The following is a 14,482-nucleotide window of genomic DNA, read 5'->3' on the forward strand; positions in this document are numbered from 1 at the left end:
CCTGAGTTGGGTGGTGGGGGTCCCTGATGATGGACGCTGCTTTCCTGCGATGTTTCATGTAAATGTGCTCATTAGTGGGGAGGGCTTTACCCACAATGGACTGGGCCGTATCCCCCCCTTTCCGTAGGATTTCCCGTTCAAGGGCATTGGTGCTTCCATGCCAGGCTGTGATGCAACCAGTCAATATACTCTCCATTTCATCCATAGAAGTTTGTCAAAGTATTAGCTAACAAGCTAAATCTTTACAAACTCCTAAGGAAGGACAGGTACTTTGTAATTGCACTTGCGTGCTTGGCCAAGAACAGGTCCTCCAAAGTAATAAAATTGAGGAATTTGAAGTTGCTAACCCTTTCCACCTCTGATCCTCCAGTGAGATTGCACTTGATCAAAGACTTCACAGCAAGCTTCTTGGAGACAGATTCCAGATGCTGGAAACCTTGCGGAACAGTACTGGAGGTACCTGTGGAGGGAAATGGACAGTCAGCATTTCAGGGCGAGACCCTTCATCTGGACTGGGGTTCCTTGACCCAAAATGATACCTGTCCTGCAGAGTTCCTCCAGCACTTTGTCACAAGTTTCTTTTACCAGCGTGAAGGCAGAATCCAGCTGTGGCAGTGAAAGCTTTGTAGGTAACCCAGAGGGCACTGGTGAAAGGTTAAGTTGGTACCATAGCTGGTATAGAAGATCATTTAGTGAGCACATATGGTGACTGAAATATATTGCACAGGGAAGATTTGAAGTGTGCAAGGTTTCAAATGGCTACATTCTGTTTATCGGTGATTAAAGGTCCTGCAATGAAATTCCCTGAATGTGAACTGGTTACAAACTCTATCCTAGATAGAAAAGGATTTACAAAACCTGATCAAACTGGGCAGCTTTATTCTGTTTTGTTTAAGTGTTCCAAGAGCCATGTTTACGGCTCCCTGGTGTCAGTGATTCAAGTCTTCTGGTAAGGAGCTAGCGCATGGTAGAGGGCAGCAAGTTTTATCACTCAGTCAGAACTGTGTCATAAATGTAAGCAGTGTCTAATTATATGGAGCACTTGCAGTTAGTAGTTTCAGTAGCTTCTGAAGAATAATGGGGAGAGAACAAGTTTTAATTGATTTGGAGATGCAGTGTGGAACAGACCCTTCTGGCCCTTCGAGCCACGCTGCCCAGCAACCTCCAGTTCTGGTCCTATGTCTTGTAGGTCACGGGGAGAAGGCAGGAGAATGGGGTTGACTGGGAAATGGTGCGGCAGACTCTTGAATCTTCTCTGATGGTCTTGCACGCTTCCTCCTTTGCAGTTTGAGCTGTGCACAAGGTACTTGCAGTAAGTTATGTGCTGAGCAAAGTGGCACCTAGAAGGCCTAAGGAACTGTGTCAGGGAGTTGTGTGCTCCTTAGCTCTATCACCAAGCCAAAAAGTGTGTTTTGGCAAGACTGGAAGGCTGTTGAAGACCAGATTAGCAGAATATTGAGAACAGAATGAAGTGGGATTGCTGAACACTGCCTAAAATGCTCATGTAGACCGAGGTTTGTTGAGACCAACATCCTTGGCAAGGAGGGGAATATCTACAAGAGAAAGACTGGGGAATCACTGGAGATGCATGTGGGGGGACCTAAATGTAGGTTCTAAGAGTGTAGGGATAATTCCATTCTGAGGCCACACGTTCCTAAAGATGGTTTGACCTAACAATTGACCAGTCAGAACAAGGCCAATTAGGAAATCAGATCTAGCCAATCAGGATCAAGTATTAAGCCCCATCTATTCCCTGCTCACAGGAGAGGGTATATAAGGAGGTGCCTCTCCGGGGACGTCACTTGATTAACTTGCGCCCGAGGAAGATGGCCGGGTTTACCGGTGAAACGTTGCAATCAGTACCTGTAAGTATGTCAAATCACAAACAAGAGAAAATGTGCAGATGCTGGAAATCCGAGCAACACACACAAAATGCTGGAGGATCTCAGCTGGCCAGCCAGCATCTAAGAAAAGAGCACAGTTGACATTTCGGGCATTTGCAGGAAAAACATGTTATACCAGGGGTTCCCAACCTGGGGTCCACTGACCCCTTGGTTAACTGTAGGGGTCCATGGCATAAAAAATGTTGGGAAGCCCGCATTGTACACTTTCCACAATAAGACACAGTCAGAACAAAGTCCACTAAGTGCAGCGTTCATTGACCTGCTAAACTGATTTTTCCAGTTCGAGAACTGAATGGTTGAAGGGGAAGTAGGCATTCTTGAACCCGGTGGTGTGGGACTTCAGGCTTCTGTGCCTCCTGCCTGATGGTAGCTGTGAGAGGATGGCATTGCCTGTAACATGGTGATCTTTGATTGATGATGCTGACAGGAGACAGCACGTCCTGCAGATACCACCAAGTGGTGGGGAAGGATATGCCAGTGATGAATTGGTCACAGTCTAGGCTTAAGATGGCGCTGGTGATGCCCAGCGATTACTTATTGGCGGCAAAATACAAAACAAAGAGAACTACTAAATACCTTATTAATGACACTTCATTAATAACGATCGATGCTAACCATAGAGAGGCAAGTGGAGTTGAGAAGTGGTCGAGGCGAGTGGTGGCGGTGATGGAGGCACAGGGAAGGCCTGGTCGAGCAAGTGAAGGCGGAGTTGGGGTTGATGTCTGATGGAATTAAGCAAGCGCCAGGCCAAATTAGGAAGGTTGGGTATGAGCTGAAGCGCGGCGGCTCCGAGAGCGAGGAACGACTTGATGATTGACCGATTTAAGCGTTGGGCCAGATTGAAAAAGTCAGGGTGTCGGGACCGAAGGTGAGTTGAGGGCTGGTTCTGCTCGCTGCTCCTTGACGTTTACTCGGCTCTGCGCTGAACTGGGGCTGTGGTCTGCTCTGGCTGCAGTGATGCCTGGCTTCGTGTCTTTCAGAAAACTCCAGTTCTGCTTACTTTTATTGTTTGCATACTTTGTTTTTTTTTTCCCTCTGTGTTTTGGGTATTTGACGGTCTTTGTTTTAATGGGTCCTTTTGATGTTTCTTTGTCTTGTAGCTGCCTATAAGGAGATGAATCTCAGAGCTGTATAATGTATAGGTACTTTGATAATAAATGTTTATGGAACTCTCTACAACTTCTTGCATTCCTGCAAATTTGAGACTACTGTACCAGACTATAATGCAACCAGTCAAGTTGCTTTCAGTGGATGGTTGAAACCTGATTGGCAGTGTGTCTTTCAATGTTGGTCTCTACTTGGCAGGCTGAGCCTCAAATATCGGATATGAAGGGTTATTAGTAATTAGAGATTAATGTTTATTAATGCTTGTCACTCTACTTGGGAGTTGGGTACTCTTGGGTTCCTGCAGGGGAAATTCCAAGAACCAGGCAGGATACAGGAAGTGTTTTTTTTTAAAGTATTGATTTTGTTGACTTTAATGCCAGCATGTACAGTTTCATGAGCATGAAGAAATCTTTCAAAGCTAATTTTGGAGCAAATACTTCCTTGGCTTGAAGAAGTTCAGGATATCCTCAAGGAACGATGCTTCAAAAAGGTGGCGTCCATCGCTAAGGCCCCCCCTCCCCCACCACCCAAGACGTACCCTCTTCTCATTGCTACCATTGGGAAGGAGGTACAGGAGCCTGAAGGCACACACTCAGTGATTCAGGAACAGCTTCTTCCCCTCTGCCATCTGATTTCTGAATGGACATTGAACCCATGAATACTACCTCACTACTTAATTTCTATTTTCACACTACTTATTTAATGTATTTGGTATATAGTTACTGTAATTCAGTTTTATTTCTAATGTTGTGTTGCAGTGTACTGCTGCCACAAAGACGGCAAATTTCATGACACATGCAGGCAATATTAAACCTGATTCTGATTCTAAACTGTTAATGATATTAAGTGCTAGAGGGGGAAACTATAACCGCCTAGGTCTTGTCATTTGCTGGGGAGGTTCTTGAATGTGTGACTAAGTATTTGTTCAAAGTTGGGCTGCTTGGGGTGTGCCAGTGTGAATTTGTGAAGGGCACTTTATTATGGAATAAACCTGCTGAATGCTGAGCGAATCAGTTCACTGTTTTGGGGAGGATGATATTCACTGGAATTTTAGAGGTTTTCACAGGAAAACTATTTTTTGCTAATCAAAAGGATGGGAATAATGGATGTGTAAGACATAGCAGAATTAGGCTATTCAGCCCATCAAGTCTGCTCCACCATTCCATCATGGCTGATACATTATAGTCATAGTCATACTTTATTGATCCCGGGGGAAATTGGTTTATTATCCCTCTCTACCCTATTCTCCTGCCTTCTCTCCATAATCTTTGACACCCTGACTAATCAAGAACCTATCAACCTCCACTTTAAATATACACAATGACTTGGCCTGTACAGTCACCCATAGCAATGAGTTCCACAGATTCTCCACTCTCTAGCTAAAGATTTCCACTTTGTCCCCATTTGTGGTGTGTTTGTGACGCAAACCGAGCTGGCCCTAAAGTGGCATAGGAGATGGTAAAGTGGTGTGGGGCTGCAGATGGGCCACAGCTGTTGTACTTCTTTCAGATAATCAGATGGGCTTCGGAAAAAAGGGCTGCGGAACTTGAGATTAGTTTGAGGAAGTTACGGTTGACACAAACAAAAAATACTGGATGCCAGCCAAGAGCAATGGTGCAGGAATGGCAGGGTCAGGGAAACTGAACAAGTTGGCATTAGTATGCTAGAGAGTTCAGGAGCTGAAGTAATTTTTATAAAACTTGTACAATTTTTATAAAGCTTTATAAAACTGTGTTCAATTCTGGTCACCTCATTATAGAAAGGATGAGGAAGCTTCAAAGAGGGTTCAGAGATATACCAGGATGCTGCCTGGATTAGAGAGCATATCTTGTTATGAAAGTTTAAGCATGCCAGGGTTTCTCTCTGTGGACTAAAGGAGGTCAGAGAGGTGACTTGATTTACAGCAAGTGTAGGAGAGACACAGGTGGAGTGGACAGTCAGACTTTTTTCCCCAGAGTGGAAATGGCTAATACAAGAGGGTATAATTTTAAGGCGATTGGAGGAAAGTTCATAAATCTCTAAGGTGTATTGATAATGGCTGGGCTCACTTGTCATGGGAGCAGCTGGTGCAGACCACAAGTCCTGGTGTTGTGACCCTTGATGCCAGGCAGACAACCTCTGAAGAGTATTGATAATGGCTGGGGTCATCCATCTTGTAAAGACACTGGTCAGAGAAGGTGATGGCAAACCACTTCTGTAGAAGAATTTGCCAGGAACAGTCATGGTCATGGAAAGATCACGATTACCTATGTCACACGACACGGCACAGCAGATTCTGTGGATGTGAATGGGACACCCGGATGGTATGTTGGCTCCCAGATGCCATGATCAGGGACATCTCAGATTGCATCTTGGAATGGGAGGGAGAGCAGTGAGATGTCTTGGTACATGTTGGTACCAATGACATAGGAAGGAAAAGCAAGGGGGTCCTGAAGAAAGAATTTAGAGAGCTAGAAAGCTGAAAAGCAGGCCCTCCAGGGTAGTAATTTCTGGATCGCTACCTGTGCCACGTGCCAGTGAGGGTAGAAGCAGGATGATTTGACAGATTAATGCATGGCTGAGAAGCTGGTGCGAGGGTCTGGCTTCAGGCTCTTGGATCATAGGGATCTTCTCGTCTAGGGGAAGTATGACTGGTACAAAAGTGACAGGTTGCACCTACTCCCAATATTCTCGCAGGCAGGTTTGTTAGAGCTGTTAGGGAGGGTTGAAGCTATTTCGGTGGGGGGTGGGAACCAGAGTGAAGGGACTTAGGATAGGACGGACGGTATAAAAGCAAAGATAGCGTACAGTCAGACTGTCAGGAAGGGTAGGCAGATGATAGGGCAAAATTGCAGCCAGTAGGGTAATTATCAGTGCATTAGGGATTCAGAATCAAAAAAGGTAGCAAATACCTTTGCGAATGGGGGAGATTTAAACAAGAGGACATGAGTTGAGAGTTAAAGGGCAAAAGTTTCGGGGTAACATGAGGGGGAACTTCTTTACTCAGAGTGGTAGCTGTGTGGAACGAGCTTCCAGCTGAAGTGGTTGAGGCAGGTTCGATGTTGTCATTTAAAGTTAAATTGGATAGCTATATGGACAGGAAAGGAATGGAGGGTTATGGGCTGAGTGCAGGTCGGTGGGACTAGGTGAGAGTAAGAGTTCAGCACGGACTAGAAGGGCCAAGATGGCCTGTTTCCATGCTGTAATTGTTATATGGTTACACAGTACTCAAAGTGTTATACCTCAATAAATGGAGTATACAAAATAAGGTGGATGATCTTGTTGCACTGTTACAGATTGTCGAGTATGATGTTGTGGGATGGTTGTAGTTGGGAGCTGAATGTCCAAGGTTACACATTATGTCGGAGGGATAGGAAGGTAGGCAGAGGGGGTGGCATCACTCTGCTGGTAAAGAATAGCATCAAATCAGTAGAAAGATGTGAAGTAGGATCAGGAGATGTTGAATCCTTGTGGGTTGAGTTAAGAAACTGCAGGGGTAAAAGGATGTTGATGGCAGTTATATACAGGCTTCCAAATGGCTGGAATGTGGACGACAGATTACAATGGGAAATAGAAAAGGCGTGTCAAAAGGGCAATGTTATGATAGTCATGGGAGATTTTAACATTGTCACGTACCTCGTGATGGGTTAAAGATTCAGCAGAAGTGGAAAACAGTTTGGAGTCCAGTATTGCTATTAACTAATGGTATTTATTAGTAACTATGCAATACAGCAATATAAATCTGATATATCAAACAGGTTAGCAATGATTAGATATGTATAAGTGTGGAAATATATGAAAACCAAGCTTCAAGTCTAGGGGTAAATAGATAGTCTTACAATGATGAGTAAAGTTCAGTTCGTGGTATTGATTTGAGTAATGATGGGGACAGAGGGAGGGATTTGAGTCTTCGGGTGAGCTGACGCTGTCGGTCTTCCCGTTGTCCTCCGAAATCCTTTAGAAGTCACCGAATGGGACCACAACAAAGGGGACCGTTCTTCTGTGGTGGAATAATCAACCCAAGCAAGGGTTGGACACACGAATAACTCCCCACCGGTCATACCTTTTTCACACTGCGAGAGCCACTGTTCGATCCACCTGATCGATCCTCCAAAACCCACCTTTTCTGTGGGCACAACAAAGCTCATTCAGTGTCCAAAACCATGTGTCTGTAGGTCTAACAGCTGATCTTCTATTTATCTCACCGTGCTGAACACCAGCTGTCCATCAAGTAGCTCCTCAATTCTCTCTCTCTAAGAACTTGGAAGCTGCTAGCATCCTTGTAGAAAGTATAAACAAACTGTGAGCAGTCTTCACCTCTCTCTCTTTCTTTCTCTCTTTCCATGGCAACCCAAAAGCTGACAGCAGTAGTCAGTGTCCTTGTAAAAGTGTAATCACAAGCTGAAAGGTAGACTCTGTCCCCTCTCTCTCTCAGCAGAAATCCAAAAGTTAGTCTCAGTTCTTTCTTGTGCCTTAAAATGACAATCCACAGCAAAAAGGAACCCCAGGGGTACATAAGACTAAGCAGCTTGATTGGGGAAAAATCAGGTGGGTAATGGATCAAGAAAGCGAGTTTGTTGAATGCCTATGAGATGGTCTTTTTAAAGCAGCTTGTTGTTGAGCCTACTAGGGGATCAGCTATGCTGGATTGGGTGTTATGTAATGAACCAGAGGCAATTAGGCAGCTTAAGGTAAAGGAACCCTTAGGCAGCGATCACAATATGATTGTCAACTTTAAATTTGATGGGGTCAAGTAAAGTCTGACATAGCAGTATTTCGGTGGAGTAAAGGAAATTACAGTGATATGAGAGAGGAGTTGGCCAAAGTAAATTGGAAGGCAATACTGGCAGGGATGACAGCAGAGCAGCAATGGCGTGAGTTTCTGGGAAAAATAAGGAAGTTGGAGAACAGGTGTATTCCAACAACAACAAAAAAAAACTCATGGCAAAATAGTACAACCGTGGCTGACCAGGGAAGTCAAAGCTAATGGAAAAGCAAAAGGGAGGGCATACAACCAAGCAAAAATTAGTGGGAAGATGGAGGATTGGAAAGGTTTAAAAATCCTACAGAGAGCAACTAAAAGAATCATTAGGAGGCAAAAGATGAAATATGAAAGCAAGCTAGCAAACAATATTAAAGTGGATAGTAAAAGCTTTTTCAAGTATATATTTTAAAAAAAGAGAAATGAGAGTGTATAGGACTGCTAGAAAATGGTGCCAGAGAAATAACGGGGGGCAAGGAAATGGCAGATGAACTAAGTGATTATTTTGTATCAGTCTTCACTGTGGAAGACACTAGTAGTGTGCCAGATGTTGAAGGGTGTCAGGGACAAAACTGCACTGAAGTGACAATAATGCAAAGGTCAAAGTAAATTTATTGTCAAAGTACGTATGTCACCATATACAACCCCCGAGATTCATTTTCTTGCGGGCATACTCAATAGAACAATAACTATAACAGAGTCAATGAGATCAGCCAGTGAAGAAATACAGTTAATGGGCTTGAATGTCGTAGTACCACCAGGCAGGAGTTGGACCATATGACAATAAGACATAGGAGCAGAATTAGGCCATTCAGCCCATCGAGTCTACTCTGCCATTCCATCATGGCTGATCCCAGATCTGACTCAACCCCAGTCACCTGCCTTCTTGCCATAAACCTTTGAACTTTTCAACAATCGGTAGGTTTCAATGAGATCCCCACGCATTCTTCTAAATTCCAGTGAGTTCAGGCCCAAAGCTGCCAAACGCTCCTCACATGTTAACCCCTTCATTCCTGGAATCATCCTCATGAACCTCCTCTGGACTCTCCAATGACAACACATACTTTGAGATATGGGGCCCAAAACTGTTGCCAATACTCCAAGTGTGGCCTGACTGGTATCTTATAAAGGCTCAGCACTATATCCTTGTTTTTATATTAGATTCTGCTTGAAATAAATGCCAACATTGCATTCGCCTCCTTTACCACAGATTCGACCTGTAAATTAACCTTTTGGGAGTCTTGCACGAGGACTCCTGAGTCTCTGATGTTTGAACCTTCTCCCCATTTGGATAATAGTTTGAACTATTGTTCCTAGCGTGAAAAAGTTGTGAAAGGGGGGATTGGTTCATAAGTCTGTTAATCAGAATCAGATTTAATATTACCGGCGTATGTCGTGAAATTTGTTTGTCTTTGCAGTACAATAAAGGGGAAAAAACTAAATTATAGTGAGAAGTGTATGTATGTAAATATATATAAAATAAGGAGTGTAAATATAGAATGTTTAAAGCGTAGTGAGGTAGTGTTCAAGGGTTGAGTCCACTCAGAAATCGCATGGCAGATTGGAAGCTGTTTCTGAATTGACAAGTGTGTGTCGTCAGGCTCCTGTACCTCCTTCCTGACGGTAACAGTGAGAAGAGGGCATATCTTGGGGTATGGTGGATGCCGCCTATCTGAGGTATCGCTCCTTGAAGATGCTGGGGAGGCTGGATCCCCTGGTGGAGCTGACCATATTTACGTCTTTCTGCAGCTTATTTTGATCCTGCGCTATATCTACCACCCCCCCCCCCCCCAATACCAGACGGCTAGCAGCCAGTTAGAATGCTTTCCACGGTACATCTGCAGAAATTTGCGAGTGTTTTAGGTGACAGACGAAATAAGAGCGGGAAAAGTGTGCGGACGTTTGGTCATTCGAGGTACAATACTGTGGGAAAGGAACTAGCCATGGTGACACGCACCCTTCAGGGCACTGTTCGCCTCGCTGCTGCACCGCGCGTTTGAAGATGGGCTGGGTGGTCGTGAAATATTAAACGCCGGACACTCCGTTCTGAGTTGGGATGTAATGTTGAAATTGTACAAGGCATTGGTGAGGCCAGATTTGGAGTATTGTGCACAGTTTTGGTCACCGAATTATAGGAAAGATGTCAACAAAATTGAGAGTACAGAGAAGATTTACTAGAATGTTACCTGGGTTTCATCACCTGAGTTAGAGAAAGGTTGAACAAGTTGGGTCTTTATTCTTTAGAACGTAGAAGGTTGGGGGGGGGGGGTGACTTGATAGAGGTATTTAAAATTATGAGGGGGGATAGATAGAGTTGACGTGGATAGGCTTTTTCCATTGAGAGTGGGGGAGATTCAAACAAGAGGACATGAGTTGAGAGTTAAAGGGCAAAAGTTTAGGGGTAACATGAGGGGAACTTCTTTACTTAGAGAGTGGTAGCTGTGTGGAACGAGCTTCCAGCAGAAGTGGTTGAGGCAGGTTCGATGTTGTCATTTGAAGTTAAATTGGACAGATATATGGACAGGAAAGGAATGGAGGTTTATGGGCTGAGTGCAGGTCGGTGGGACTGGGTGAGAGTAAGAGTTCGGCACGGACTAGAAGGGCCGAGATGGCCTGTTTCCGTGCTGTAATTGTTATATGGTTATATTGTTAAACAGTACGCTTGGCAACCCTATGTGACCTCGGGTCGGCGTGAAAAGATTCAGTACGCTGTGACCTTTATGATCTCTGTCCTGGCCAGAGAAAGGTCGCTGGGAGTACAACACTGCAAGAATGGGGAGCTCGCCCCGCGGATTCCCCGCAGCATCGCCCTTCCCCTGGACTGAGACAGCAAGGATCTCAATGGAAGAGCGAGTCTCTCCGCGCTCTGCTCCTGTGAAGAGCAGGCACCTACAAGAAAAGATGTTGCCAACAGGAAATCATTGGCTGACAGCGACGCCAATGAGAAGCTTGATCGGCCTTGGCTAGCTGATGGGTTGGTTACGATGTTGACCCGCACATTATATCTATCGCCAGCCAGTCCTTATTGGCAGAAGCGGCAATGTGCTTAACCAATCAGCTGCAAGACATACAAATCGGAAGGCTTGTTGCTTGGTTGTAATTTTAACTCTTTTCGGTCTTTTAGTATTTTCCCCACCCCCTAACTAACAATAAAATATCAAACTACATTATGCCCTCTATTACAATAGTTGCGCAAAACTATTTTTAAATTGCAGTTACCAAACAAAAACTTTTTTTTTTAATTTGAAAGGCAGTAACAACCCGTTTAAGAAACCGTTCAGTAAGTTAAGTGACAAAACACGAGGAAATCTGCCACTGCTGGAAATCCCACACAAAGCACGCGCTCAATGCTGGAGGAACTCAGCGGGTCAGGCAGGGTCTATGGAAATGAATTTTCGGTCGACATTTCGGGCCGCCGAGACTCGTCAGCAGGACTCGGGGTCTCGGCCCGAAACGTCGACCGTTTATTCATTTCCACAGACCCTACCTGACCCGCTGAGTTCCTCCAGCATTTTGCGCATGTTGTAGGAAGTGAAGTGAGATCGGTGCAAGTAGTTTGGCGTTTGAAGCAAAGTCCACAGATTTCTCCTGTGAATGTTCTCAAGTGACAAAATACACCGAATAATTTCCGTTTTCGGCAGATTTATTTCTCTCTTCCCCCGCTCCACCCCTCCTCCTTCCCCCCACCGCGAGAACATCTCTGGACAAACCCGATCAGGGTCTCAAGTTCTTAAAACATCAGTTTCTGCAACTTTTTTTGCAGCTCTGCAAACATTTCAAAAATTTTTTTTTTTGGTCTGCTAATTCACTGATGTTAAATACTATCCTCTCCCACCCCCCCCCCACCCCCACACACACACGCATAGAAAAGGTTGCATTAGGAAAAAAATTTCGTTAGAAAAAAAATAATTGTGTTAAAACCACTCGTGATGTTGTTTGCCGCGACCAGCCGGGGGATGGGGGCGGGACCAGTCAGGAGAGACTGACCACGGAACGCCGATTGGCTGCTGGCGGCAGGGAGGCGTTTCCTATTGGCCGAGGGGTGGGGGGGTGGGACTTCGCTGCCCTATATCAGGCCGGCGCAGCAGCTGGAGGGTCGCCGGCTCCGGGAGTTTCCTCTGCTGCGGACAGTAGGGTTTCTCCGGCCAGCCTGCCATGAGAGTGGCGGCCGCTTCCCTGCACGGTGGCGGCATGGACTCCGTGCTGGAGGACTATCTCACCTGTGACCATTGTAAGCGGGTCCGCCTTAAGGTGAGTCGCTGGTTCGGGGCTCACCTTCTCCAGGTGAGTTTCCTCGCCCGACCCCTTTGCCGCGGCTAGTTTCCTGCTCTGCATACCCGGGTCGTCGCCAGTCCAGCTGCACACGCCAGACTAACTCAGCAAACTGAACGAGAGAGTCTGCAGATGATTGAAATCGTGATTTAAACTGTTTTTCCCCCTCTGTCAGTGCTACCTGGTGCTGACTTCCTCCAGCTTTGTGTGTGTGTGAACGCACTCGGTCTGCGGGTTGGACTCGGCCGGTCCAGCACGCAGTGGGATACGGAGACCGCAGCACCCTCCGACTCTCGTCTCCACTTCTCCCGCGGAACTTGCGCTGCTCAGTGGGGGGAAGTGAGCGAGTACCCGTGTGATGTGCTGATAAAAAAGCAGTCTACCTTCAAGATCTGTGCTCAGCCCTGTCTCGGCGGTAGGTTCGGCTGTCCACGGTGCAGTGCAGGGACTCCGCCGCCCCGACTCAAACTCTTCCTGTAGCCCGCTGGCCGCACCAGCTTCCGCCCGATTTCGGATACAAGTTCTTCTTTTTGGTTTCCGGTATTCCTGTTACTGCATCTTGACTTGTGAGTGATCCTCTGGGTCTTTCCCCGCTTCACTTCCAACATACTCTGGTCGGGGACGGGGGGAAAAACCACTTCTCTCTCGGCTGTCCGGTGAGTTGTGTTTTCTGGACGATGGGGATTACATTTCAACTGTGTTACGGGTCAGCACGGGCGTCTGTTCGCCGAAAGCTGTTACAAAGCGGAGAATTATAAAGTTGTGTTTATGTCAGTAGGCGGACACGGGTAAAAATAACAGTATAATGTATATTATTGCTATTCGGTTATATGTATTTATAAATTAAATAAGTAGTGCAAAAATACAAATAAGAAGTAGTGAGTAGTGTTGGTGGTTTCAATGTCCACTCAGAAATCGGACGGCGGGCTGAAAGAGCTGTTCCTGAATTTTAGCCCTGCGAGCAGCTTTCAAGATGCTTGCTACGCTTAACAGCGGCGCAGTTGTCAGCTTCATCCACCCTGATGTTGAACATCAGTGGGCCAGGCACCTCCGCTCCGTCCGCCGAAAGCACAATTTCCCGGTGGCTGGCCGTCTTGATTCCGGTTCCCATTTCCGATCTGATATGTCGGTCCACGGCCGCTCAGGCTGGAGGAGCAACACCTCGTATTTCGTCTCGGTAGCCTTCAGCCTGATGGCTTGAACATCGATTTCTCCTTCTTGGCAATTTTCCCCTTCCCCTTCGCTCTTCTTCAGTTCCCCACTCTGGTATCTAAACTTTTCTCCTTACCTGCCTATCACTTTAACATCCTACCCCCTCCTCCAGATTCCTCTCCTATCGGATTCATTCCTCTCCAGCTCTTTACCTCTCCCACCCACCTGGCGTCACCTATCACCAGCTATCCTCCTTCCCATCTGCCCACCTTTTCTATTCTAGTGTCTTCCTTTCCAGTCCTAATAAAGGCTCTCTGCCTGAAACGATGACTATTTATTCCCCTCCATAGATGCTGCTTGGCTTGCTGAGTTCCTCCACTTTGTGTGTGTGTGTGTTGCATTGCCCTGGGTTTCCAGCATCTGCAGGATCTCTGGTGTTAAAGATCAGTCGTGCATTTAGGCTGTGCAATCTCTGAGTAACATCACGGAGCCCCCACCACCACCCAGGGCAAGCTGTCAGGAGGTACAGGAGCCGCGCCACCAGGGTCAGGAACAGTTATAACCCCTCAGCCATCAGAACACTGAACTGATCCACAACTTTTGGCCTTGCCTTCAATGACTCTATAACTCATGTTCTCACTATTTGGATAATTTGTATTTTACACACATTGGTTGTTTGTCCATCTTTGCTTTTCATTGATTCTATTGCTTCCTTGCGTTTACTATGAATGAATCTCAGGGTAGTATATGATGATGTGTGTGTATGGTGATTTGATAAATTTACTTTGAATACTTTGAACTTTATTGTTGATCAGGAGACTCCTCCATCCTGATCAAAAAGGCTCAACAGCACCTTTATTTCCTGCAGAGCATCAAGAAAGCTCACCTCTGTCCCAGGATACTGACGGACTTTTACCGCTGTACCATTGAGAGCATACTCGCCAACTGCATCTCAGTGTGGTATGGCAATTGTCCCAAATCGGACCGCAAAGCACTCCAGTGTGTGGTGAAAACTGCCCAGTGGATTATCGGCACCCAATTGCCCACCATTGAGAACATCTACCATAAACACTGCCTGGGCAGGGCGAAAAGCATTATCAGGGATGCATCTCACCCTAACCATGGACTTTTTACTCTCCTCCCATCCGGTAGGCACTACAGGAGCCTCCGCTCCCGCACCAGCAGGCACAGGAAGAGCTTCTTCCCTGAGGCTGTTTTCCTGCTGAACCCTTCATCACAGCGCTAAGCAGTATTGCACCCATATTGTACTGTCTCAGTACTTTTATATTTGTGTGCTGTAGCACTT

At 46.0% G+C, this 14,482-nt stretch overlaps 1 protein-coding gene across 2 annotated transcripts in view; it reads left to right on the forward strand.

The window, feature by feature from the left end:
- Positions 1 to 14,482, forward strand: part of LOC134338935 (sestrin-1-like) — a 134,323-nt gene that overhangs the window by 75,211 nt on the left and 44,630 nt on the right. The window contains exon 1 of one of the 2 annotated variants that reach the window (XM_063035141.1): positions 11,864 to 12,003. The exons of the other annotated variant lie outside the window; for it this stretch is intronic. Coding sequence (XP_062891211.1) covers positions 11,908 to 12,003 — 96 coding nt within the window. The 5' untranslated portion in view covers positions 11,864 to 11,907. Of the gene's footprint in view, positions 1 to 11,863; positions 12,004 to 14,482 lie in introns of those variants that run through there. 2 annotated transcript variants of the gene reach the window in all.

The sequence above is a fragment of the Mobula hypostoma genome, chromosome 28, assembly GCF_963921235.1.
Source record: "Mobula hypostoma chromosome 28, sMobHyp1.1, whole genome shotgun sequence".
Classification (NCBI taxonomy): Eukaryota; Metazoa; Chordata; class Chondrichthyes; order Myliobatiformes; family Myliobatidae; genus Mobula; species Mobula hypostoma.